Source organism: Triticum urartu, chromosome 1A, assembly GCF_056163025.1.
Source record: "Triticum urartu cultivar PI428250 chromosome 1A, HENAU_Tu73, whole genome shotgun sequence".
NCBI classification, from domain to species: domain Eukaryota; kingdom Viridiplantae; phylum Streptophyta; class Magnoliopsida; order Poales; family Poaceae; genus Triticum; species Triticum urartu.
Window position 1 is genome coordinate 464,696,484 of NC_141873.1, and position 27,482 is coordinate 464,723,965.

Sequence of the window (27,482 nt, forward strand, 5' to 3'; positions counted from 1 at the left end):
TGTCATTCTTCTTCTTGAAGTTCGTGTGTTGCACAGCCTTGTTCTTCCCATCAAACTTTGCTTTACCATCAAACTTTGCTTTACCATCAAACTTGCCCTTGTTCTTGAACTTGTGGGGCTGGAAGTTCTTCTTCTGTACCAGATTGGCACAAGATCCTCCCTCAATTACTCGAGCACGTGTGTCCTTTGCTCTTGCCTTTTATTCCACATCAAAAGTGCCAATGAGATCCACGAAGGAGGAAGCTTACGACGCGTTTGGTTCGCCTATGGTAACGTATTCAGCTTTGTATTCAGACTGCACTGTATTAGATGGTGTATTGAGTGAACACGTCTTCTGTTTGGTTGAACAAAGGTATGCATTCTGAATACAGTGCAGCATTTGGTTGACCCATGTATTGGGATTACACAATATAGCATTAGTACATGGCTGACATGTCCATGTCATATATCATAGGTAACAGATTTTTTCTGATGGATCTTAATAGATAAATATTTGAACAAATTCAAGCTAACTCCATAAATGGGGTCATCAGCAAAAAATGTATTAACACATGCATAATTAATAGCCAACAAAACAGATCATTTTCTCATTGTTGAAAAGTAGCAATAACATTTTTCATGTGATATCCATCTGGTACCACATCAGCTCATCATCACCACAAGTACCAGCAGTCCCTCATCTTCTAATTGCATTATCCACATCATCAACTCCTCATCACCACCAGTAGCAGCAAATCCTTATCTTCTAATTGCATCATCTAGCACATCATTGGACCAACAAAAATTTGTCATTTCTCTAAACAAGACATGTTGTAGTTCTGAAGAATTGCAAATGTAGAAGCTTTGCATATATGATTTGCCATGAAAAACAAATCTTGAATGCCCCAGATCTAAGAAGGATATTGTAATAGCAAGTTGGATTTCATCTGTTCATGACAACACACATGAAATCTACCTAACAATAAACAATAAAAACTGAAATGGCAGTGTTGGACATTTCTGACATAAATCAATGTGCATGGCCTAGTTATTGGAATATATACAAGCAAGTTCAGTCGCATCACATGGGATTTGTTCAACAAAGGTATGACATATAACAGTTTAGTATTGCTCAGACTATTCTTTTTAAGAGAGAAAGAACAAGATAACAGCACATAACTATCACTTAACATCAGAACAAGATAATAGTGCATGAATTTAACTTACCAAGCGTTTTCTTAACATACTCCCTCCTCAGATTCTGCGGGAGTGCAAGCATCATATGCATTTCTTCTGGAGCTTTGGCAAATATGCTGGCAGCATTCACGATTTCAGTCCCAGTGAATCCAAGCCTTGATAATTCATTGATAGCTTTCTCTTTAAACTTCTGTCTAGGATCTTCCTCCATTGCTTTCTCCTGGGCAATAGCTTCGCGTTCCATTGTTGCTGCCATTTGGCCAACATTCTGAGTGACACTCTTCAGCTGGCTGTTTACATCTCCAAACATGGTGAGAAAAGGATCCGTTAATTCTGACCTACGAGACCCGTTACCTTTCTTTATCTTCTTAGAGTTTGTAGAATCAGCGGTGACATGGCTGTCAACAGACCGTCTAGGTGTCTCTCTTGACGTTCTGTCATCTTCCTCTTCATCATTCATCACATCCTCGATGACAATCTCATTCTGCAAATTTGTTATAGCTTCGCCAAAACCTTCCGCACCCTCCCCAGTAGCTATATCTTTGCTATAAATTGCAGCCAACTTATCAAAATAAGGGAACGGCACACCATACAAGCCCTTGGCCTCATTGTGAAGCTGCAAAATACAATAAGCACGGAAATTATATTTTTGGTTAACTCTACTACAACCATAATCCATAGATAAAATATTGTTCAAGAAGTTCCATACGTTCTCAGTTTTCTAGGTCATGCGGTGCGACAACTTACAAGGTAAAGAAAAATCATGCAGTGAACCAGAAAAAGCACTTTCTCCAATCTATATCTATGAAATAATGTGACTGGAAGGGAAAGGAGGTATCCAATAGGACCTCACTTCTAGTAGAAGTAGTAATACAAGAGATGTCAGCTGGATAATCCATATGGCCACAAGTAGAAAATGTAATGCAAAAGTAATAGGCATCTGGAGTTATATACCTTACAATGTTCCTCGTATGATTGCTTTTCACACTGGATCATTTTCCTATTCTCATCCCAAGAAAACCCACTTCTTTTAAGCATAACTTCAATTGCTCCATACTTGGTCCTAAAGTATCTCACCCTTGACTCAATGTGTGGGGCAGCACTAAGACCACAACCAGGTACCTTTTCAGCCAACCTACTTTCCAGCACTGAGGAATACCCATTCTTGAAACCATTATCACCTTTCCACCGTGGATCCAATGACATATCATAGAGAGCATTGACTAGCTCATCGTCCTCCATTGTTGTCCACTTTCTTTTGTTTTTCCCCCTGCCACGTGCAACACTTGAGCTATCCATGTTGTCCATACCTACAAAATGCACAAGTTAAATTAGTTCATGAGATATTCAGATTTCTATAATTAAAACAAGCATATATGTACATCTGCAATCATCCACCGAAACACAAACCTTAGTGGCCTCTAGCTCTATAGCTATTATACATCCCTTGAGAAAGAGTATTCCGGAAATTAGTCCACTCATTAGATGTTGATATATGAGTGATAAATTCAGGTTCATCGTTCTCTCCCTCCAAGATTTCCATGTTATCTTGCATCATCCCATGCTCACCAGCGAGTGGATCCTCAGCCATATTTTGTAAAATCAGATTGTGTAATAGAGCGCATGCCATTATAATCCGGCAATGAGTTTTGATAGGAAAATATGATGGAGACCTCAAAATCGCCCACCGGCCCTTAAGTCTTCCAAAGCATCTCTCAATAATATTTCTAGCTCTAGCGTGCAGCATATTATAATATTCCTCTGCGCTGCGTGGTGGGTTTTGTGCAGTCCAACCACCTAAGTGGTACCTTTGACCTCGATAAGGAGCTAAAAATCCATTTGCATTTGTGTAGCCAGCATCAACAAGGAAGTATTGTCCTTGAGGGACTCGAAACCCATCCAACCTCGAAATAGCATCTCTAAGAACACGACCATCATGTGCCGAACCCTCCCAGCCAGGTAATATATAAATAAACTGCATGTCGGGTGCACATACACCCAAAACATTTGTATCAATATTAGCCAGCCTTGACCTATACCTCCCTCTTAGATTAGCTGGCACGGTAACCTTGACGTGTGTACCATCTAATGCGCCCAAACAATTCTACAACATGAACATCATGAGTGATATTAGTGTGTTATACTACTAATCAGATTATATCATCTGACCAACACTAAAATTTTCATGCAGAGATAATTTACCTTGAAATACTTCCAGTTATTATCTGTGCAATCTTCGGGTATAGGCTCTGGTTTCTTAAGTAGTAGGTTGTGCAGCTTCAAAACAGCCAGCAAACATTTATTGAAATTTCTGCTTATCGTCTCACCACTTCGATAAAAGAACTTCTTGATTGTTCTATTTTTTAGATGGTGTGATATTATGTAGAGAAATGTAGCCACTATCTCTTCCAGCGATGTGTTCCTTGTGCCCTCTAGACCACCAGTAACTCTAACCATCTCACACAATTTGTGGAATGTCCTCCTGTCCATGCGAAGCTCCTGTATGCAAGCTACATCACTCTCGCCAATGAGTTGGTACAAATGTGCGGCTCTAAGTTCTCTATTTCTAATCCTCTTTTCTATCTTCCACAACCTCCTTTTATAGACTAGTGCAAATAATAACCATATATAATAGTACATAAGCATGATGCTAATCGAAATATTCCTAAATGCTAAATTCCTTCGTCGAGATCTCGTGGTGGCCAAAGGAAGACGAGCCATAATGCTGAAAATAAAAATGCAGCACAAAATTATAAATATTGTGTATCTTGAAGTCATATGAGTATATATAAATATATATATATATGAGTATAGTACAATATATTCCTTAGCTCATGAAATTACTCTCAGCAAAACAAAGGGCACAAGAATTCTGAAGCGTCAAATTCTGCTTAAATAGCAAGCAACCTATATGAGTACAGTACAGTACATCATATTTTTTTTCGATAATAAGGGGTCAAACCCCCGGCTCCAATCAATTAAGAAAGAAACCAAACGAGTACCAGAGTTTTAATAACCAGCCTCACCACAGGGCAAGTGCAAAGCTATAGAGATGAAAAGGAAAGATAGCTCCAAACATGTTTCTTTTGCAACCTAACAAACTAAAACAGGATACATCACACACTCTCACCGAGGCCACAACAGCGGTGCAGTACAGCATATGTGATCCACAAGAAACTATAGAATCAAATTATTCTTTAAATAACAAGCAGCCTCTTCCCTATCAAGGGCATGCATGACTCATATTATTCATATTATCTCCTCCATAGCTATTCTCTTATAGTATCACCCTCGCAAAACAAAAGGGCACAAGAAAATCTAGGTAACGCAGTAAGCATCAGATTTACAGTGAGGTAGTACAGTACAATACAATGTGAGCAATCCATGCAATTCTCAAGCATCAAATTCTGATTGAACAACAAGCAGCCTATATAAGCACAGAACAATGCAGTGTGATCCAATACAACTACTTTATTTATCTATATCCAACAGAGAAAAGGATCTGACCACCTCATTTGTTGGGGACAACAAATCACAGTATGACGAGGAAGCAAAAATTACTAATTCCACCAAAGAATCCCTCAAAATATTCCAGTCATGCGCACATTCATGAACAGTACCCAAATCTCAACTGGTTTACTAAGTCTGAAGCCCTAACCAGAGTACAGTTCAGCCAAAACGCTTGGATCTTCCAGTTCGGACAAAGGAAACGATAGATCCGGGCACTAGAGCAAGAGAAGAAGAGGAGGGAGGGAAGAGGGGAGGTGGCGCACCGTGGTTCTTGTCGAAGATGCCGATCCAGGGAAGGTTCGCGTCGAGGAAAGAAAGGGGACCAGCTGTTTGGGGCGGAGCTTGGAGAGGTCCGGCTTTGGATCTTGCGGCGAAGGAGTGAGAGGCCGACGTTCCTACTCCGACAGCGAGGGGAGGTCGTGGCGGCGACGGGGAGAGCTCATGGTGGAGGCGAGGTCGGGACGAGCAGAGGAAGGGAAGTGGATCTGATTACGGAGACGAGCGTTTTCTGTTTTCACTCGGTGTGCCCTATTTTCGGTTTTCCGAAGCGATGTATCCGATTACACGGCAACGGAAACCGGCCCAGCCGAACCAAACGCCCGTAACGTTTTCGGGAAGCGATGTAATCGGGAGGCGGTGAGAAATTGGCGAACCAAACGCGTCGTTAGTGATGATACCTCCGGCAACAAACTTGCCTGGTAGCATACAACTGAAGTGCTCAAGTTCTCTAGCAAATGGCCGTATCTCATGAGCTTGCTCAACCACGGAGCGCTCTTCAATCATCCTGTAATCATAGAATTGCTCCATGATGCACAGCTCAGTGCCAGCAACCGGAGGGTAGCAGCGGTGGCCTTACTTGGACCAGAGCGGCGACGACCTACCGTGTTCTACTCTTCCTCGTTTTCTGTGTGGCGCGGCCTCGTTGGTAGCGGGGCAGGGCCTTGGAGGAGCCGGCGATGTCCTCTGTCTCGTTGCCAGCGGGTGGCACCTCGGCAGAGCGGGGGAAATCCTCCCCCTCGTTGCTGGCAGGGTGGGGCCTCGGCAGAGCCGATGTTGTCCTCTGCCTCGTTGTTGGCGCCGCGGGGCCTCGGCGGAGCAGGGCCTCGTCGACGCCAGCGAAGCGGGGACTCATCGGCGCCGGCATTGTCCTCTGCCTCATCCTCTGTCTCGTCAAACAGCGCCTCGCCCGCTTCATCGCCCTCTTTGTAGGCGGCCGTAGCCTCTGCCACCCGCATGCGGTACCGCCAGCGCTCGAGGCGGCCCTCGGGGGCGGAGCGGTACGAGTCAAGCAGCGCCTCCTGCTCCGCCCGCTCCGCGGCGATCTGCTCCTCCGCCTGCAGGTGCTCCTGGAGAAGATGGTGGTTGTAGGCAGCGTCGGCCTGCGCCTCCCGGAACTGCTCCTAACGCTTCTACCTCACCATGTCCATATATTGGGCACGGGCCTCGCCGATGGTCATGGTGCAATGCACCGGCGAGGATGGTGCGGAGGAGGGGGTTGGTGCCGGATCGTCGACTACCATGTTCTCCATTGGGACGTCGTTGTCCTCCGGCTACCTGCCGGCCAGCCATTCGGCAGCAATGGCTGCCATCTCCTTGTGGTCCGTCGTCCGCCCGCCACGAAGAGCGCTGGAGCGCGAGGAAGCCATGGTGGGCAGTAGTGGTGTGGACAGGAGAATAGGAACGGATGCGGATGACTACAGCTATGGCCGGCGCAGCAGTTTATATAGCAATGGTGGGCGGCGGAGGGACAGACGTGTGGCGCCGGAGTAGCCGCCTCGGCAACCGCGTATCATTAATGTGGGTGGCAGAAGGATGGACAGACGGCACTTGTGTCGTTTGAAGGTGGAGCAATCGCATGCACCGGGAAGCGGGGCGGGCGGCGCTGATCGTTTTGGGCGGAAAGCGCGCGCGGGCAAGGGAGGCGGTCTGGGTGGGCCAGGGCAGTCAGACTCGTGCTTGGCAGCGGGTCGGTCTAGCAGCCGGACATGCTGGCTCGCCAGCTACCTTGCCGAGCTGAGCGACGACAATCAGACGATGGGCGTAGCTTTCGACCAGGAGCCGGCGCCACTGTCCAAGCCAGTTCATGCCGTGTTCACCATAGAGCAGGTGCGGCCGCACTTCGACGCCCTAATGGCGGAAGAGCTCCCAGCGCAGGAGGACCTGTGCTGCAACCTCTGTCTCCTCAACGAGCACCGGTGAACAAGCGAACGACAATGCCATCGCAGACATGTGGCCTTATGATCCTGGCTTCCTGAATGAGCAGCGGGGGCTGTATCAGACCATCCGTAGGGCCCGGGAGGCCCTTTCCGTCGCCCTTCGAGTTGTTGCGCTCGCCGTGGCACCGCCGTCTCGCGTTGTCAACATGGTCAACGGACATGAGGATGAGGGGATGACTTTACTTGGAGAGGATGACAGTGGGGACCCACCAGGGCCATAGCCGCACGTACGCAAGTGCCTCCTCATTAGTATATAAAACTATAATTTTTTTTGCTTCCTCCTAGTTTCCTGACATCACGGTCCCACACCATTGTCAACCTATGTAGTCAATAAACGAGAGAATTGCACAAGAAGCGACTGACAGCTGGGACCAAGCAGGTCAAGCAGTATTTGTGTTTTTGAGGGGTGAGCACTGCAGAGTTTTTCTTCATCGATGTTTAGCCCAGATATTAATTTTTCTCCTTTGAACAACAACGAAAACATCGCTGCAGCTATTAACCGGGCGGGCTATGGCCCATCTAGCCCAGGCCAGATATCCAGCCCAGATCTTAATTTTTTTTCAAGCTGAAAATGGCGAGCCCAGCTATACTTTTTTTAGGAATACCCAGGCAAGGTCAAGTTGTTATTCTCTGCCCCGCTGGGCTGCAAATCTTTCCTAGGAGGGATGCATTAGGCTTAACAAGAAAATGGGCTTTAAGAAATAATAAATGGGATGTAATTATAAAAACTAGGCAGTAACTATAAAAAATGCACCAAACACGTCATTACTTTATAAAATATTATTTTTGGATATTGAAAATTTTAATTTCATTAATTGTTGCGACCGCAATGTTACATTGGATTTTTACGTAATATAAATTTATATTGAAATTGTATTTAATCTGACTAGAAATTTTGGGCTAAAAAATATTTCGGATCCCATCAAAATGTGGGAAATTTTATTGAATTCTGTTTTGAACAGTTGGTTGAAATGGGTTGTACTTTTAACAAACTATAAATGGGCTGTAGTAATTCCATTAGAATTCAGAAATTGGCTGCACATTCTTACAAATCTCAAATGGGCTATAAGTTCTCTGCCACACACTATGGCCTGACTAAGTTGACGCGTCCCCTCAAAAAAAAGAGTTGACGCATATGTAAGGCTTTGTCAACTTATAGTCAACACACAGTTCTAGCAGCAGTGGCCGTTGGATGTCCATCCAACGGATGTTGTGCTTCTTCAATCTCGGATATGCTAGCTTCACCAGCCCAAAAAATGATTCCTCCCCCTGACATCTGGGGCGCACCGTTTCGAAAGCTGACCTATGGGCCTACTAAGTTGACGCGTACCAAGGGCTTTGTAAACTTAGTCAATATAAACGATTCTAGTTGCAGTGACCGTACGATGTCCATCCAACGGTCGTCGTGCTTCTTCAACCTCTGGTCTTCTTGCTCCAGCCGCGCAAAGCAGCGCCGGTCGTGCCGCTTTCTCCTGCCTCTCATGGTCGGCTGTGCTGTTGGGGAACGTAGTAATTTCAAAAAAAATCCTACGCACACGCAAGATCATGGTGATGCATAGCAACGAGAGGGGAGAGTGTGTCCACGTACCCTCGTAGACCGAAAGAGGAAGCGTTAGCACAACGCGGTTGATCGATGTAGTCATACGTCTTCACGATCCGACCGATCAAGTACCGAACGCACGGCACCTCCGAGTTCTGCACACGTTCAACTCAATGACGTCCCTCGAACTCCGATCCAGCCGAGCTTTGAGGGAGAGTTTTGTCAGCACGATGGTGTGGTGACGATGATGATGTTCTACTGACGCAGGGCTTCGCCTAAGCACCGCTACGATATGACTGAGGTGGATTATGGTGGAGGGGGGCACCGCACACGGCTAAGAGATCCAAGGGATCAACTATTGTGTCTAGAGGTGCCCCCTGCCCCCGTATATAAAGGAGGGAGGGAGAGGCCGGCCCTAGAGGGGGCGCGCCAAGTGTGGGGAGTCCTGCTAGGACTCCCAAGTCCTAGTAGGATTCCCCTTTCCTTTCCGGAGTAGGAGAGAAGGAAAGAGGGGGAGAGGGAGAAGGACAAGGGGGCTGCACCCCTTGTCAAATTCAGACCAGAGGGGGGGGCGCCTCCTTCCTTTTGGCCTCTCTCCTCTATTCTCGTATGGCCCAATAAGGCCCAATACTTCTCCCGGTGAATTCCCGTAACTCCCCGGTACTCCGAAAATACCCGAATCACTCACCTTTCCGATGTCCGAATATAGTCGTCCAATATATCGATCTTTACGTCTCGACCATTTCGAGACTCCTCGTCATGTCCCCGATCTCATCCGGGACTCCGAACTACCTTCGGTACATCAAATCACATAAACTCATAATATTACCGTCATCAAACTTTAAGCATGCGGACCCTACGGGTTCAAGAACTATGTAGACATGACCGAGACATGTCTCCGGTCAATAACCAATAGCGGAACCTGGATGCTCATATTGGCTCCCACATATTCTACGAAGATCTTTATCAGTCAAACCGCATAACAACATACGTTGTTCCCTATGTCATCGGTATGTTACTTGCCTGAGATTCGATCGTCGGTATCTCAATACCTAGTTCAATCTCGTTACCGGCAAGTCTCTTTACCCGTTCCTTAATACATCATTTCGCAACTAACTCATTAGTTACAATGCTTGCAAGGCTTATAGTGATGTGCACTACCGAGTGGGCCCAGAGATACCTCTCCGACAATCGGAGTGACAAATCCTAATCTCGAAATACGCCAACCCAACAAGTACCTTCGGAGACACCTGTAGAGCACCTTTATAATCACCCAGTTACGTTGTGACATTTGGTAGCACACAAAGTGTTCCTCCGGTAAACGGGAGTTGCATAATCTCATAGTCATAGGAACATGTATAAGTTATGAAGAAAGCAATAGCAACAAACTAAATGATCAAGTGCTAAGTTAACAGAATGGTTCAAGTCAATCACATCATTCTCCTAATGATGTAATCCCGTTAATCAAATTACAACTCATGTCTATGGCTAGGAAACTTAACCATCTTTGATTAACGAGCTAGTCAAGTAGAGGCATACTAGTGACACTATGTTTGTCTATGTATTCACACATGTATTATGTTTCCGGTTAATACAATTCTAGCATGAATAATAAACATTTATCATGAAATAAGGAAATAAATAATAACTTTATTATTGCCTATAGGGCATATTTTCTTCAGTCTCCCACTTGCACTAGAGTCAATAATCTAGTTCACATCGCCATGTGATTTAACATCAATAGTTCACATCACCATGTGATTAACACCCATAGTTCACATCGTCATGTGACCAACACCCAAAGGGTTTACTAGAGTCAATAATCTAGTTCACATTGCTATGTGATTAACACCCAAAGAGTACTAAGGTGTGATCATGTTTTGCTTGTGAGAGATGTTTAGTCTATGGGTCTGTCACATTCAGATCCGTATGTATTTTGCAAATTTCTATGTCAACAATGCTCCGCATGAAGCTACTCTAGCTAATTGCTCCTACTTTGAAAATGTATCCAGATTGAGACTTAGAGTCATCTGGATCAGTGTCAAAATTTGCATCGACGTAACCCTTTATGACGAACCTTTTGTCACCTCCATAATCGAGAAACATATCCTTATTCCACTAAGGATAATTTTGACCGCTGTCCAGTGATCTACTCCTAGATCACTATTATACTCCCTTGCTAAACTCAGTGTAGGGTATACAATAGATCTGGTACACAGCATGGCATACTTTATAGAAACTATGGCTGAGGCATAGGGAATGACTTTCATTCTCTTTCTATCTTCTGCCGTGGTCGGGCTTTGAGTCTTACTCAATTTCACACCTTGTAACACAGGTAAGAACTCTTTCTTTGACTGTTCCATTTTGAACTACTTCGAAATCTTATCAAGGTATGTACTCATTGAAAAAACTTATCAATCATCTTAATCTATCTATATAGATCTTGATGCTCAATATGTAAGTAGCTTCACCGTGGTCGTTATTTGAAAAACTCCTTTCAAATACTCCTTTATGCTTTCCAGAAAAAATTCTACATTATTTCCGATCAACAATATGTCATGCATATATATTTATCAGAAATGTTGTAGTGCTCCCACTCACTTTCTTGTAAATATAGGCTTCACCACAAGTTTGTATAAAACTATATGCTTTGATCAACTCATCAAAGCGTATATTCCAACTCTGAGATGCTTGCACCAGTCCATAGATGGATCGTTGGAGCTTGCACATTTTGTTAGCACCTTTTGGATCGACAAAACCTTCTGGTTGCATCATATATAACTCTTCTTTAAGAAATCCATTAAGGAATGTAGTTTTGACATCCATTTGCCAGATTTCGTAAAATGTGGCAATTTGCTAACATGCTTCGGACAGACTTAAGCATCGCTACGAGTGAGAAAATCTCATCGTAGTCAACACCTTGAACTTTGTCAAAACCTTTTTCGACAAGTCTAGCTTTGTAGATAGTAACACTACTATCAGTGTCCGTCTTCCTCTTGAAGATCCATTTATTTTCTATGTCTTGCCAATCATCGGGCAAGTCAACGAAATTCCACACTTTGTTCTCATACATGGATCCCATCTCAGATTTCATGGCCTCAAGCCATTTCATGGAATCTGGGCTCATCATCGCTTCCTCATAGTTCGTAGGTTCATCATGGTCAATTAACATGACCTCCAAAACAGGATTACCTTACCACTCTGGTGCGGATCTCACTCTGGTTGACCTATGAGGTTTGGTAGTAACTTGATATGAAGTTACATGATCATCATCATTAGCTTCCTCACTAATTGGTGTAGGAGTCATAGAAACAGATTTCTGTGATGAACTACTTTCCAATAAGGGAGCAGGTACAGTTACCTCATCAAGTTCTACTTTCCTCCCACTCACTTCTTTCGAGAGAAACTCCTTCTCTAGAAAGAATCCATTCTCAGCAGCAAATATCTTGCCTTTGGATCTGTGATAGAAGGTGTACCCAACAGTTACTTTTGGGTATCCTATGAAGACGCACTTCTCCGACTTGGGTTTGAGCTTATCAAGATGAAACGTTTTCACATAAGCATCGCAACCCCAAACTTTAAGAAACGACAGCTTAGGTTTCTTGCTAAACCACGGTTCATACGGTGTCGTCTCAACGGATTTAGATGGTGCCCTTTTTAACGTGAATGCAGTTGTCTCTAATGCATAACCCCAAAACGATTGTGGTAAATCGGTAAGAGACATCATAGATTGTACCATATCTAATAAAGTACGGTTATGATGTTCAGACACACCATTACGCTGTGGTGTTCCAGGTGGCGTGAGTTGCGAAACTATTTTGCATTGTTTCAAATGAAGACCAAACTCGTAACTCAAATATTCTCCTCCATGATCAGATCATAGAAACTTTTTTTCTTGTTACGATGATTTTCTACTTCACTCTGAAATTATATGAACTTTTCAAATGTTTCAGACTTATGTTTCATCAAGTAGATATACCCATATCTGCTCAATTCATCTGTGAAGGTCAGAAAATAACGATACCCGCCGTGAGCCTCAACACTCATCGGATTGCATACATCAGTATGTATTATTTCCAATAAGTCAGTTGCTCGCTCCATTGTTCCGGAGAACGGAGTCTGAGTCATCTTGCCCATGAGGCATGGTTCGCAAGCATCAACTGATTCATAATCAAGTGATTCCAAAAGCCCATCAGCATGGAGTTTCTTCATGCGCTTTACACTAATATGACCCAAACGGTAGTGCCACAAATAAGTTGCACTATCATTATTAACTTTGCATCTTTTGGCTTCAATATTATGAATATGTGTATCACTACAATCGAGATCCAGCAAACCAATTTCATTGGGTGTATCCATAGAAGGTTTTATTCATGTAAACAGAACAACAATTATTCTCTAACTTAAATGAATAATAGTATTGCAATAAACATGATCAAATCATATTCATGCTCAACACAAACACCAAATAACATTTATTTAGGTTTAACACTAATCCCAAAAGTATAGGGAGTGTGCGATGATGATCATATCAATCTTGGAACCACTTCCAACACACATTGTCACTTCGCCCTTAACTAGTCTCTGTTCATTCTGCAACTCCCGTTTCGAGTTACTACTCTTAGCAACTGAACCAGTATCAAATACCGAGGGGTTGGTATAAGCACTAGTAAAGTACACATCAATAACATGTATATCTAATATAGCTTTGTTCATTTTGCCATCCTTCTTATCCGCCGAATACTTGGGCAGTTCCGTTTCCAGCGACTAGTCCCTTTGCAGTAGAAGCACTCAGTCTCAAGCTTAGCTCCAGACTTGGGTTTATTCACTTGAGCAGCAACTTGCTTGCCATTCTTCTTGAAGTTCCCCTTCTTCCCTTTGCCCTTTTCTTGAAACTGGTGGTCTTGTCAACCATCAACACTTGATGCTCTTTCTTGATTTCTACCTTCGTCGATTTCAACATCGCGAAGAGCTCAGGAATTACTTTCGTCATCCCTTTCATATTATAGTTCATCACGAAGTTCTAGTAACTTGGTGATAGTGACTATAGAACTTTGTCAATTACTATCTTATCTGGAAGATTAACTCCCACTTAATTCAAGCAATTGTCGTACTCAAATAATCCGAGCACATGCTCACTGCTTGAGCTATTCTCCTCCATCTTTTAGCTATAGAACTTGTTGGAGACTTCATATCTCTCAACTCGGGTATTTGCTTGAAATATTAACTTCAACTCCTGGAACATCTCATATGTTCCATGACGTTCAAAACGTCTTTGAAGTCTCAATTCTAAGCTGTTAAGCATGGTGCACTAAACTATCAAGAAGTCATCATATTGAGCTAGCCAAACGTTCATAACGTCTGCATCTGCTCCTGCAATAGGTCTATCACCTAGCGGTGCATCAAGGACATAATTCTTCTGTGCATCAATGAGGATAATCCTCAGATCACGGATCCAATCGGGATCATTGCTACTAACGTCTTTCAACTTAGTTTTCTCTAGGAACATATCAAAAATAAACAGGGGAGCTAAACGCGAGCTATTGATCTACAACATAGATATGCTAATACTACCAGGACTAAGTTCATGATAAAATTAAAGTTCAATTAATCATATTGCTTAAGAACTCCCACTTAGATAGACATCCCTCTAATCATCTAAGTGATCATGTGATCCAAATCAACTAAACCATGTCCGATCATCACGTGAGATGGAGTAGTTTTCAATGGTGAACATCACTATGTTGAGCATATCTTCTATATGATTCACGCTCGACCTTTCGGTCCCAGTGTTCCGAGGCCATATCTGCATATGCTAGGCTTGTCAAGTTTAACCCGAGTATTCTGCGTGTGCAAAAACTGGCTTGCACCCGTTGTAGATGAAGGTAGAGCTTATCACACCCGATCATCACGTGGTGTCTGGGCACGACGAACTTTGGCAACGGTGCATACTCAGGGAGAACACTTTTATCTTGAAATTTAGTGAGAGATCATCTTATAATGCTACCATCAATCAAAGCAAAATAAGATGCGTAAAAGATAAACATCACATGCAATCAATATAAGTGATATGATATGGCCATCATCATCTTGTGCTTGTGATCTCCATCTCCGAAGCACCGTCATGATCACCATTGTCACCAGCGCGACACCTTGATCTCCATCGTAGTATCATTGTCGTTTCGCCAACTATTGCTTCTACGACTATCGCTACCGCTTAGTGATAAAGTAAAGCAATTACAGGGCAATTGCATTCCATACAATAAAGCGACAACCATATGTCTCCTGCCAGTTGCCGATAACTCGGTTATAAAACATGATCATCTCATACAATAAAATATATCATCATGTCTTGACCATATCACATCACAACATGCCCTGCAAAACAAGTTAGACATCCTCTACTTTGTTGTTGCAAGTTTTACGTGGCTGCTATGGGCTGAGCAAGAACCGTTCTTACCTACGCATCAAAACCACAACGATAGTTCGTCAAGTTAGTGATGTTTTAACCTTCTCAAGGACCGGGCGTAGCCACACTCGGTTCAACTAAAGTTGGAGAAACTGACACCCGCCAGCCACCTGTGTGCAAAGCATGTCGGTAGAACCAGTCTCGCGTAAGCATACGCGTAATGTCGGTCCGGGCCGCTTCATCCAACAATACCGCCGAACCAAAGTATGACATGCTAGTAAGCAGTATGACTTGTATCGCCCACAACTCACTTGTGTTCTACTCGTGCATATAACATCAACGCATAAAACCAGGCTCGGATGCCACTGTTGGGGAACGTAGTAATTTCAAAAAAATTCATAAGCACACGCAAGATCATGGTGATGCATAGCAACGAGAGGGGAGAGTGTGTCCACGTACCCTCGTAGACCGAAAGCGGAAGCGTTAGCACAACACGGTTGATGTAGTCGTACGTCTTCACGATCCGACCGATCAAGTACTGAACGCACGACACCTCCGAGTTCTGCACATGTTCAACTCGATGACGTCCCTCGAACTCCAATCCAGCCGAGCTTTGAGGGAGAGTTTCGTCAGCACGATGGTGTGGTGACGATGATGATATTCTACCGACGCAGGGCTTCGCCTAAGCACCGCTACGATATGACTGAGGTGGATTATGGTGGAGGGGGGCACCGCACACGGCTAAGAGATCCAAGGGATCAATTGTTGTGTCTAGAGGTGCCCCCTGCCCCCGTATATAAAGGAGGGAGGGAGAGGCCGGCCCTAGAGGGGGCGCGCCAAGTGTGGGGAGTCCTACTAGGACTCCCAAGTCCTAGTAGGATTCCCCTTTCCTTTCCGGAGTAGGAGAGAAGGAAAGAGGGGGAGAGGGAGAAGGAAAAGGGGGTTGCACCCCTTGTCCAATTCCGACCAGAGGGGGGGCGCGCGCCTCCTTCCTTTTGGCCTCTCTCCTCTATTCCCGTATGGCCTAATAAGGCCCAATACTTCTCCCGTTGAATTCCCGTAACTCCCTGGTACTCTGAAAATACCCGAATCACTCGGAACCTTTCCGATGTTCGAATATAGTCATCCAATATATCGATCTTTATGTCTCGACCATTTTGAGACTCCTCGTCATGTCCTCGATCTCATCCGGGACTCTGAACTACCTTCGGTACATCAAATCACATAAACTCATAATATAACCGTCATCAAACTTTAAGCATGCGGACCCTACGGGTTCGAGAACTATGTAGACATGACCGAGACACGTCTCCGGTCAATAACCAATAGCGGAACCTGGATGCTCATATTGGCTCCCACATATTCTACGAAGATCTTTATCAGTCAAACCGCATAACAACATATGTTGTTCCCTTTGTCATCGGTATGTTACTTGCCTGAGATTCGATCGTCGGTATCTCAATACCTAGTTCAATCTCATTACCGGCAAGTCTCTTTACTTGTTCCTTAATACATCATTCAGCAACTAACTCATTAGTTACAATGCTTGCAAGGCTTATAGTGATGTGCATTACCGAGTGGGCCCAGAGATACCTCTCCGACAATCGGAGTGACAAATCCAAATCTTGAAATATGCCAACCCAACAAGTACCTTCGGAGACACCTGTAGAGCACCTTTATAATCACCCAGTTACATTGTGACGTTTGGTAGCACACAAAGTGTTCCTCCGGTAAACGGGAGTTGCATAATCTCATAGTCATAGGAACATGTATAAGTTATGAAGAAAGCAATAGCAACAAACTAAACAATCAAGTGCTAAGCTAACGGAATGGGTCAAGTCAATCACATCATTCTCCTAATGATGTAATCCCGTTAATAAAATGACAACTCATGTCTATGGTTAGGAAACTTAACCATCTTTGATTAACGAGCTAGTCAAGTAGAGGCATACTAGTGACACTATGTTTGTCTATGTATTCACACATGTATTATGTTTCCGGTTAATATAATTCTAGCATGAATAATAAACATTTATCATGAAATAAGGAAATAAATAATAACTTTATTATTGCCTCTAGGGCATATTTCCTTCAGTCTCCCACTTGCACTAGAGTCAATAATCTAGTTCACATCGCCATGTGATTTAACACCAATAGTTCACATCACCGTGTGATTAACACCCATAGTTCACATCGTCATGTGACCAACACCCAAAGGGTTTACTAGAGTCAATAATCTAGTTCACATTGCTATGTGATTAACACCCAAAGAGTACTAAGGTGTGATCATGTTTTGCTTGTGAGAGAAATTTAGTCTACGGGTCTGTCACATTCAGATCCATATGTATTTTGCAAATTTCTATGTCAACAATGCTCTGCACGGAGATACTCTAGCTAATTGCTCCTACTTTCAAAATATATCCAGATTGAGACTTAGAGTCATCTGGATCAGTGTCAAAATTTGCATCGACGTAACCCTTTACGACGAACCTTTTGTCACCTCCATAATCGAGAAACATATCCTTATTCCACTAAGGATAATTTTGACCGCTGTCCAGTGATCTACTCCTAGATCACTATTGTACTCCCTTGCTAAACTCAGTGTAGGGTATACAATAGATCTGGTACACAGCATGGTATACTTTATAGAAACTATGGCTGAGGCATAGGGAATGACTTTCATTCTCTTTCTATCTTCTGCCATGGTCGGGCTTTGAGTCTTACTCAATTTCACATCTTGTAACACAAGTAAGAACTCTTTCTTTGACTGTTCCATTTTGAACTGCTTCAAAATCTTGTCAAGGTATGTACTCATTGAAAAAACTTATCAAGCGTCTTGATCTATCTCCATAGATCTTGATGCTCAATATGTAAGTAGCTTCACCGAGGACTTTATTTGAAAAACTCCTTTCAAATACTCCTTTATGCTTTCCAGAAAAAATTCTACATTATTTACGATCAACAATATGTCATTCACATATATTTATCAGAAATGTTGTAGTGCTCCCACTCACTTTCTTGTAAATACAGGCTTCACCACAAGTCTGTATAAAACTATATGCTTTGATCAACTCATCAAAGCGTATATTCCAACTCTGAGATGCTTGCACCAGTCCATAGATGGATCGCTGGAGCTTGCACATTTTGTTAGCACCTTTAGGATCGACAAAACCTTCTGGTTGCATCATATATAATTCTTCTTTAAGAAATCCATTAAGTAATGTAGTTTTGACATCCATTTGCCAGATTTCACAAAATGTGGCAATTTGCTAACTCATATATAACTTAATCATCTTTGATTAACGAGCTAGTCAAGTAGAGGCATACTAGTGACACTATGTTTGTCTATGTATTCACACATGTATTATGTTTCCGATTAATACAATTCTAGCATGAATAATCAACATTTATCATGATATAATGAAATAAATAATAACTTTATTATTGCATCTAGGGCATATTTCCTTCATGTGCTGCCGCACAGGCCTCACCGCCCCCTACTACTCCCACCGCTGGCCAGGGCATCCCTCCACTCACCCACACCCCCTGTTATTCTGCTACGACGGCAGCCTCACACCGCAGCCGAACCAATGAACCCCCGTACTCCTCTCCGCATGGGCATCCACTGCCGCGTCTTCCCCGGCTCCGTGTCGTCCCCTTCCTAGGCATCACCGTCGTCCACTGCCCTGGTGCTCTCGGCGCGGCGTGGTCAACGTGGTCAAGGAACGACTTCCATCGGAAGAGTACTGTATGTGGAGAGGCTGACAGTTGGGTCCACGACAGCCATAAGGAAGTGCCTCCTTATTATGTGGAAAATAATTATTCCTCCACCTGACAGCAGGGACCCACCGGACGAGCCATCGTATTTGGCAAAGAAAACGTTTCCCCCATGATTGCTGGGACCCATCGGACGGGCCAATGCATTTTGCGAAAAAACGTTCCCCCCATTGTCAGCTCGGACCCACCGGAGGTGCCTCCTTATTACTCACAAAAAATGAATACTCCCCCTGCTAGTTGGGACACACCTTGGTGGGAGGCTGACTTGTGGGCCTACTAAGTTGATGGGGACGGAGTGCTTTGTCAACTTAGTCAATATGAACGATTCTACCTCCAGTGACCGTACGATGTCCATCCAATGGCCGTAGTGCTTCTTCAACCGCAGCGCCGGTCGTGCCGCATGCTCCTGCCTCACGTGGCCGGCTGTGCTGCCGCAGAGGTCTCACCGCCCCCTACTATTCCCATCGCTGGCCAGGCCCTGCGGTGATGACAGCCTCACACCGCAACCGAACCAGTGAACCCTCGTACTCCTCTCCGCGCGGGCTTCCACGGCCGCGTCTTCCCCGGCTCCGCGTCGTCCCCTTCCTAGGCCTCACCGTCGTCCACCACCCTGGTGCTCTCGGCGCGGCGTGGTCAACGTGGTCAAGGAACGACTTCCATAGAAAGAGTACTGTACATGGAGAGGCTGACAGCTGGGTCCACGGCGGCCGCAAGGAAGTGCCTCCTTATTACGCGCAAAATAATTATTCCTCCACCTGACAGCAGCGACCCACCGGACGGGCAACTGTATTTCGCAAAAAAATGTTCCCCCTGACTGCTGGGACCTACCAGCTACATCTTTGCATGCAAGGAAGTGCGTCCGCGCAAAAAAACGATTCGCCCCCCTGACTGCTGGGACCCACCAGCTACATCTTCGCACGCAAGGAAGTGCCTGACAGTCGGGACCCATCTGGTAGAAGCGTACGTAGCATTGTCATTCTGGTCGCGAACGTGTACGTACATACTGGTCGATGTAGAGGCGCGCACGTGTCGTAGTAGAGGCGCGCACGTAGCATGTACACGTACGTACAGCGGCCAGTGTGCAAGAAAGAAAATACGGCCACGTACGTACATACGGGCAGGGTTTCGAACGTGTACTCGCTCATACGTATGGCCAGGGCTCATGTACGTGGCTGGGTCGGAACAGAGAAACAACGTCGTCGTCGTGTTCATGGGGAGCCAACTGACTGGGTCGGAACGGAATGCGTCGTCGTGTTCATCGAGAGGGCTTGGACGGAACTGCCGATGGAAGCGAGGCATGGCGTACCGCAGAACGAAGGAAACGGCCTTGTGTTCGATCGGCCACGTTCGAAATGGGATCCTGTTCATCGGGAGGGGTCTGGCGTACCGTAAAAGGAGGAAACAAACCTCCTACGGTCGAAACGGGGGTCATGTCGATCGGGAGGGGTGTGGCGTACCGCAAAACGGAGGAAACGGACTTGTGTTGGAGCACTATGTCGAAACGGGGGTCCTGTTCATCGGGAGGGGTGTGGCGTACTGCAAAACGGGACTCCACCGGATACTGTTCATCTCCACCGTCGGCCCCCTCCAGCCTCCATGGGCTACTATTCATCCACCGTCGACCTCCTCCAGCCTCCACCTGCGACTGTTCATCCACGGGCTCCTGTTCATCCAGCCTCCACGGCGCGCTACTCCACCGGCTACTGTTCAACCAACCCTTTCCACGGGCTCCTGTTAAACCACCCCTCCACAGGCTACTATTCATCCAGCCCTCCATCGTCTACTGTTCATCCAGCCCTCCACGGGGTGGTCCTGTTCATCCCGCCCTCCACGGGTTCCTGTTCATCCAGCCCCAACCGGCTCGATCGATCGGGGTCCTCTTCATCCAGAGGCAACACCACGGGGTCCTGTTCATCCACCCCCACCGGGAACTGTTCATCCACCACCCCCAACAGTGCTCACTGTTCATCCAGAGGCAGCATCGATCGGCTTCAGTTAGCAGCAGTAGCGAAGGAATCGCTTGATCGGGTTCAGTTAACAGCCATCGACCGATCGCTCGGGTTCAGTAACGCGTAGCCTGTAGTGCAATCGCTCGGGTTCAGTTAGAGCCCAATGCCTCGCACCCACGCGCGTGCGTGTACGAGAGAAACGCGCATCGCTCGGCCCCGACCACCCACCGTAACCGGGAACACCCCGATATTTTCCTCGCCCTCGCTTCTACCACAGTTTTTTCCGTCATGGACGGCCCAAAGAATGTCATGCAACTGCGTCTCCGACCCGCCGAGGATGAAAAGCCCATTTTTTGTCAAGATTTTTTGTCATAGAAGTAGGACCCCACCACATCTATGATAATACCGGGTTTTGTCACAATTATCATCATAGAAGTGTCATAAGTATGACAGGAAAAAAATTCGTTCGGCCCAAAATGTCACGGATGTGTCTTTTTTTGTAGTGCATGATGAGGAGGGAGTAGTCCACCCTCGGGGCTGAGGGTTTGTACCAGTAGCTATGTGTTTAATCTCTCTCTCTCTCTCCCTCTCTCTTTCTCTCTCTCTTGTTCTTGATTTGGCACGATCTTGATGTATCGCGAGCTTTGTTAATATAGTTGGATCATATGGTGTTTTCCTCTCTCTATCTTGTTGTGGTGAATTGAGTTTTCCCTTTGAGATTTTGTTTTTATCGGATTGAATACTTTTATGGAGTTGAGAGCACTTGATGTATGCCTTGCTATGAATACCCACTGTGACAATGGGGTATCATAATGATTCACTTGATATATGTTTTGACACTCAACTCGTAGATTCCTGAGGTGACATTGGGGTAATCTATGTGAAAGTGCTAGTTATCGACTAGAGGGGGGTGAATAGGAGATTTTTACGAAAGTCTTCAAAACACGAGGGCTTTGAAGACAAATAGTAGAAACGAACCTATTGATATGCAGCGGAAGGGAGACTACACTATACAAGCCATAGACAAGTAAGTAATGAAGTGAGAGCATGACGACTATCAGAAGCTAGGTAGTATGGATCAGGTTGGAAGATAGTATGAAGCCAAACAACAACAGTCTTCACACAATGAAGTCAATCAGATCATGCAAGCGGGCAATGACTTCATCAAGACAAACTGTAAGTAAAGAGAGGTAAAGGATAGAACCAGTTGCTTGGTGAGGACAAGGATTTGTTGGACCAGTTCCAGTTGCTGTGACAATTGTATGTCTGGTTAGGGAGGCTGAGATTCAACTCAGAAGACCACGTCTCCACCTTATTCCCCTTGAGCTAAGGACACACAGTCCTTGCCCAATCACTCTAGTAAGTCTTCAAGGTAGACTTCCAAACCTTCACTGACTTCGTTCACCGTCGATCCACAATGACTCTTGGATACTCAGAACGCGACGCCTAACCGGCTGGAGGATTCACAGTCATCAAGTGCAACAAGTCTTCAGATCATGCAGACAGGAAGACTTCAGTGATGCCTAACACTCTTTGGCTCTGGGTGTTTAGGGCTTTGTCCTTGCAAGGATTTGTCTCTCAAAGGCTTCGGAGGTGGGTTGCTCTCAAACGACAAAAGTCGTGCACTAACTCTTAGCAGCCACCAATTTATGGTGTAGGGGGTGGGCTATTTATAGCCAGGAGGCAACCCGACCTGATTTGTCTGAACTAACCTTGGCTCACTAAGGAACTGACACGTGTCCAATGGTTAGATTTCAAACGCACGCGTCAGCTTGACTTGGGCTATAAGTAAAGCTGACTTATCCAGCTCTGGATAAGATTTTCCCTCATTGTCTTCGCTCGAAGACATAGGATTTGGTTGAGCATCACTTCAGTCACTCTTACTTTGTTCACTTGGACCCCACTTAACAGTACGGTGGTTTGTATGACTCAACAAAGAAGAAAAGGAAACTACGAAACAACTATGTCTTCGCACTCCATAGCCTTCATACGATGTCTTCTCATGTCATAGTCTTCAATGTGAATCACTTCACAGACCACCATTGTCTTCAATGTCTTCACACAATTTTAGGGGTCATCTATGGTAGGTAAACCGAATCAATGAGGGACTACTACCTGTGTTACCCTGCAATTCTCACAAACACATTAGTCCCTCAACCAAGTTTGTCGTCAATACTCCAAAACCAACTAGGGGTGGCACTAGATGCACTTACAATCTCCCCCTTTTTGGTGATTGATGACAAACTGATTGAAGTTTTCAACGGGGATAAAGGTATGTGAAATTGTAGTGGTAAAGGCATTGTCTTCATAAGTAGCAAAAAGGCTCCCCTGGAAGATGTGCATATAAGTAGTTTGCTCTTGAATGCAAATGCACATGGCAGGTTTTAGTTGTGGAGATCCTTTTCACTTTATGAAGACAATTCATTATGCAAGTAAAGATATAACGAAGATAATGTCATGCATAATGAGAAATGGACGTCTGTGGAATGACTTCATGCAGAATTTATCATCGCATCACCAAGAGGCAGACAAAGTGGTAGACGACCATCAAGTTTTAAGTGTTACAACCCAAAGAACCAAATGTATCAAAAACGAGAGTTGTAACCACTTAGCAAAAAAATAGCAACCACCCATATGGACCCGCTTGAAAACTATCAACTCATATGCTTCTCCCCCTTTTGTCAGTAAGGACCAAAAAGGTTTGAAGACATAGAGTGACTACTCGTTCCCATCAGGAGTAGATGAAGGCGCAGGGTCGATGTTGACGTTCGGTGGTGCAAAGGGGCCTGGTGCAGTGTCGAGATGTGGTGAAGCCATGGCTGGTGAAGTGGCATCGTCTTCTTCTTCGACGACTCTCGCAACAACAGTTGCAGCCGAAGATGAATACTCTGAATCTTCAATTGGTGGAGTCTGACACCAGCTTGCATCGTGAGGAGGAGTGGAGTCAAATTTGAAACCCTTAGTGAGGCCATCTTCGCGAAGAACGTCTTCAGAGCAGAGAAGTGTGAGACTCTTCCAGGACCTCCTACAGGATTCATGAGCAACAAATGAGTTCTTGGTGGCCAAGTTTCTGATGTGATTGACGTCCACCAAGATGCTCTGCATTTGACGCTTTAGCCATTCATGATGCCTATCTTGTTTCTGATGCAAGGCCACGAGAAGCTCTCGGTCATTGAGCACACGATATTGCTTCCAAGGCCTTTGAGCAATGGTGCTTTCAGTGGCTTCAGTAGCTGCATGACCAGGTGTACGTGTATTGCCAGCCAGAGGATAGACACGAGTAGCAGCAAGAACTCCTTCAATTGGTTGCGTGAAGCTTTGGCAATCAACATTATGAAGATAAAGTGGCCCCTTGGCACGCTCAGGGTAGATGGCTTCGACACACATATCAACCTCAGGCAAGAAGATAAGATGGTTGCACGCAAAGGGCTGATAGTTGATAGAAGAGTGAAGCTTGATTAAGCGCATCACCCATGGAGCATAAAACTTCAGGCCAAAGAGAGCAATTCCTGATGCAGCAAGTTGCCTGATGAAGAAATATTGAGCATTGAAGCTGATGCCATTGAGAATATAGAACACCAATGTATTCATCGTGCCTTCAAACTTGGCTGCAGGAGAATGTCCTTTGACGGGCCATAGAGTTTGTCTAACAATGTGATAAATGGTTCGTGGCAGATACTCAAGGTCGTCGACAAAGAATTCCTTAGGATATTCAGCGTCTTGTGGCAGTGGCTTCATCATGCTGAGCATCTGACTCATGTTTGGCTCAGGCTTCTGAAAGATGCTCTCCAATGCATTCCTATGTAGATGACAACCAGGTTCATAGTATTCACCTGGAGTGGGCAGGGAAGTAAGCTCGATGATATCTTGAGCTTTGGCTTGATGGTGCACATCACCTGTCATCCACTCAAGGACCCAAGTCTTCAGATCCCTGTTGAAGCCATGAATGTGAAGAGTAGCATAGAACTGCAGCAGAAGCTCTTCATTCTAATGCTCTTTGACAAACTGCAGAAGGCTGCTACCTCTTGAGCACTGCGTTGATTTTCCCCTGAAGAGGAAAGGGTGATGCAGCAAAGTAGCATAAGTATTTCCCTTAGTTTTTGAGAACCAAGGTATCAATCCAGTAGGAGGCCACACGCAAGTCCCTCGTACCTACACAAACAAATAAGAACCTTGCAACCAACGCGATAAAGGGGTTGTCAATCCCTTCACGGTCACTTACGAGAGTGAGATCTGATAGAGATGATAAGATAATATTTTTGATATTTTTATGATAAAGATTAAAAGTAAAGATTGCAAAATAAAATAGATTGAAAACTTATATGATAAAATATAGACCCGGGGGCCATAGGTTTCACTAGTGGCTTCTCTCAAGATAGCATACGTATTACAGTGGGTGAACAAATTACTGTCGAGCAATTGATAGAAAAGCGAATAATTATGATAATATGTCGGCATGATCATGTATATAGGCATCATGTCCGTGACAAGTAGACCGACTCCTGCCTGCATCTACTACTATTACTCCACACATCGACCGCTATCCAGCATGCATCTAGAGTATTAAGTTCATAAGAATAGAGTAACGCATTAGGTAAGATGACATGATGTAGAGGGATAAACTCAAGAAATATGATATAAACCCCATCTTTTTATCCTCGATGGCAACAGTACAATATGTGTTGTTTCCCTTTCTGTCACTGGGATCGAGCACCGCAAGATTGAACCCAAAGCTAAGCACTTCTCCCATTGCAAGAAAGATCAATCTAGTAGGCCAAACCAAACTGATAATACGAAGAGACTTGCAAAGATAACCAATCATACATAAAAGATTTCAGAGAAGAATCAAATATTGTTCATAGATAGACTTGATCATAAACCCACAATTCATCGGATCTCAACAAACACACCGCAAAAAGAGTTACAATGAATAGATCTCCAAGAAGATCGAGGAGAACTTTGTATGAGATTCAAAGAGAGAGAAGAAGCCATCTAGCTAATAACTACGGACCTGAAGGTCTGAAGTAAACTACTCACACATCATCGGAGGGGCCATGGAGTTGACGTAGAGGCCCTTCATGATCAATGCCCCCTCCGGGGGAGCTCCGGAAAAGGCCCCAAGATGAGATCTCTTGGGTACAGAAGGTTACGGCGGTGGAAATAGGGTTTCGTGGTGCTCCTGGATGTTTCCAGGGTATATGAGTATATATAGGAGGAAGAAGTAGGTCGGTTGAGCCACGAGGGGCCCACAAGGGGGGAGGGTGCGCCCACTGCCTCATGGACTCCTCGTTGATTGCTTGACGTCCACTCCAAGTCCTCTGGATCACGTTTGTTCCAAAAATAACCCTCCCGAAGGTTTCATTCCATTTCGATTCCGTTTGATATTCCATTTCTGCGAAACACTGAAATAGGCAAAGAAACACCAATTTGCACTGGGCCTTGGGTTAGTAGGTTAGTCCCAAAAATAATATAAAAGTGTAAAATAAATCCCATTAACATTCAAAACAGATAATTTAATAGCATGGAACAATCAAAAATTATAGATACGTTGGAGACGTATCAATCATCCCCAAGCTTAATTCCTGCTCGTCCTCGAGTAGGTAAATGATAAAAACAGAATTTTTGATGTGGAATGCTACCTAGCATAATCTTTAATGTAATTTTCTTTGTTGTGGCATGAACGTTCAGATCCGAAAGACTCAAGACAAAGTTTAATGTTGACATAAAAATAATAATACTTCAAGCCTACTAACTAAGCAATTATGTCTTCTCAAAATAACATGGCCAAAGAAAGTTATCCCTACAAAATCATATAGTCTGGCTATGCTCTATCTTCACCACACAAAGTATTTAAATCATGCACAACCCCGATGACAAGCCAAGCAATTGTTTCATACTTTTGATGTTCTCAAACTTTTTCAATCTTCACGCAATACATGAGCGTCAGCCATGGACATAGCACTATATGTGGAATATAATGGTGGTTGTGGAGAAGACAAAAAAGGAGAAGATAGTCTCACATCAACTAGGCGTATCAATGGGCTATGGAGATGCCCATCAATAGATATCAATGTGAGTGAGTAGGGATTGCCATGCAACAGATGCACTAGAGCTATAAGTGTATGTAAGCTCAAAAAGAAACTAAGTGGGTGTGTATCCAACTTGCTCGCGCACGAAGACCTAGGGCATTTGAGGAAGCCCATCATTGGAATATACAAGCCAAGTTCTATAATGTAAAATTCCCACTAGAATATGAAAATGATAACAAATGAGACTCTCTATCATGAAGATCATGGTGCTACTTTGAAGCACAAGTGTTGAAAAAGGACAGTAACATTGTCCCTTCTCTCTTTTTCTCTCATTTTATTTTATTTTATTTGGGCCTTCTTTTCTCTTTTTATGGCCTTTTTTCGTCCGGAGTCTCATCCCGACTTGTGGGGGAATCATAGTCTCCATCATACTTTCCTCACATGGGACAATGCTCTAATGATGATCATCACACTTTTATTTATTTACAACTCAAGAATTACAACTCGATACTTAGAACAAAATATGACTCTATGTGAATGCCTCCGGCGGTGTACCGGGATTGCGATGAATCAAGAGTGACATGTATGAAAAATTAAGCATGGTGGCTTTGCCACAAATACGATGTCAACTACATGATCATGCAAGGCAATATGACAATGATGATGGAATGGTGGAAAGTTGCATGGCAATATATCTCGGAATGGCTATGGAAATGCCATAATAGGTAGGTATGGTGGCTGTTTTGAGGAAGGTATATGGTGGGTTAATGGTACCGGCAAAAGTTTCGCGGTACTAGAGAGGCGAGCAATGGTGGAAGGGTGAGAGTGCGTACAATCCATGGACTCAACATTAGTCATAAAGAACTCATATACTTA

At 44.5% G+C, this 27,482-nt stretch overlaps 1 protein-coding gene across 1 annotated transcript; it reads right to left on the bottom strand.

The window, feature by feature from the left end:
* Positions 1 to 1,116: 1,116 nt before the first annotated feature.
* On the bottom strand, positions 1,117 to 5,041 carry LOC125532909 (uncharacterized). Its single transcript, XM_087538776.1, has 4 exons — positions 4,950 to 5,041; positions 2,131 to 2,486; positions 1,207 to 1,792; positions 1,117 to 1,121 (listed from the first exon to the last, which is right to left on the bottom strand). Exons 2-4 carry the CDS (start codon positions 2,482 to 2,484, stop codon positions 1,117 to 1,119), a joined length of 945 nt encoding a protein of 314 aa, XP_087394902.1. The 5' UTR covers positions 2,485 to 2,486; positions 4,950 to 5,041.
* Positions 5,042 to 27,482: the final 22,441 nt, after the last annotated feature.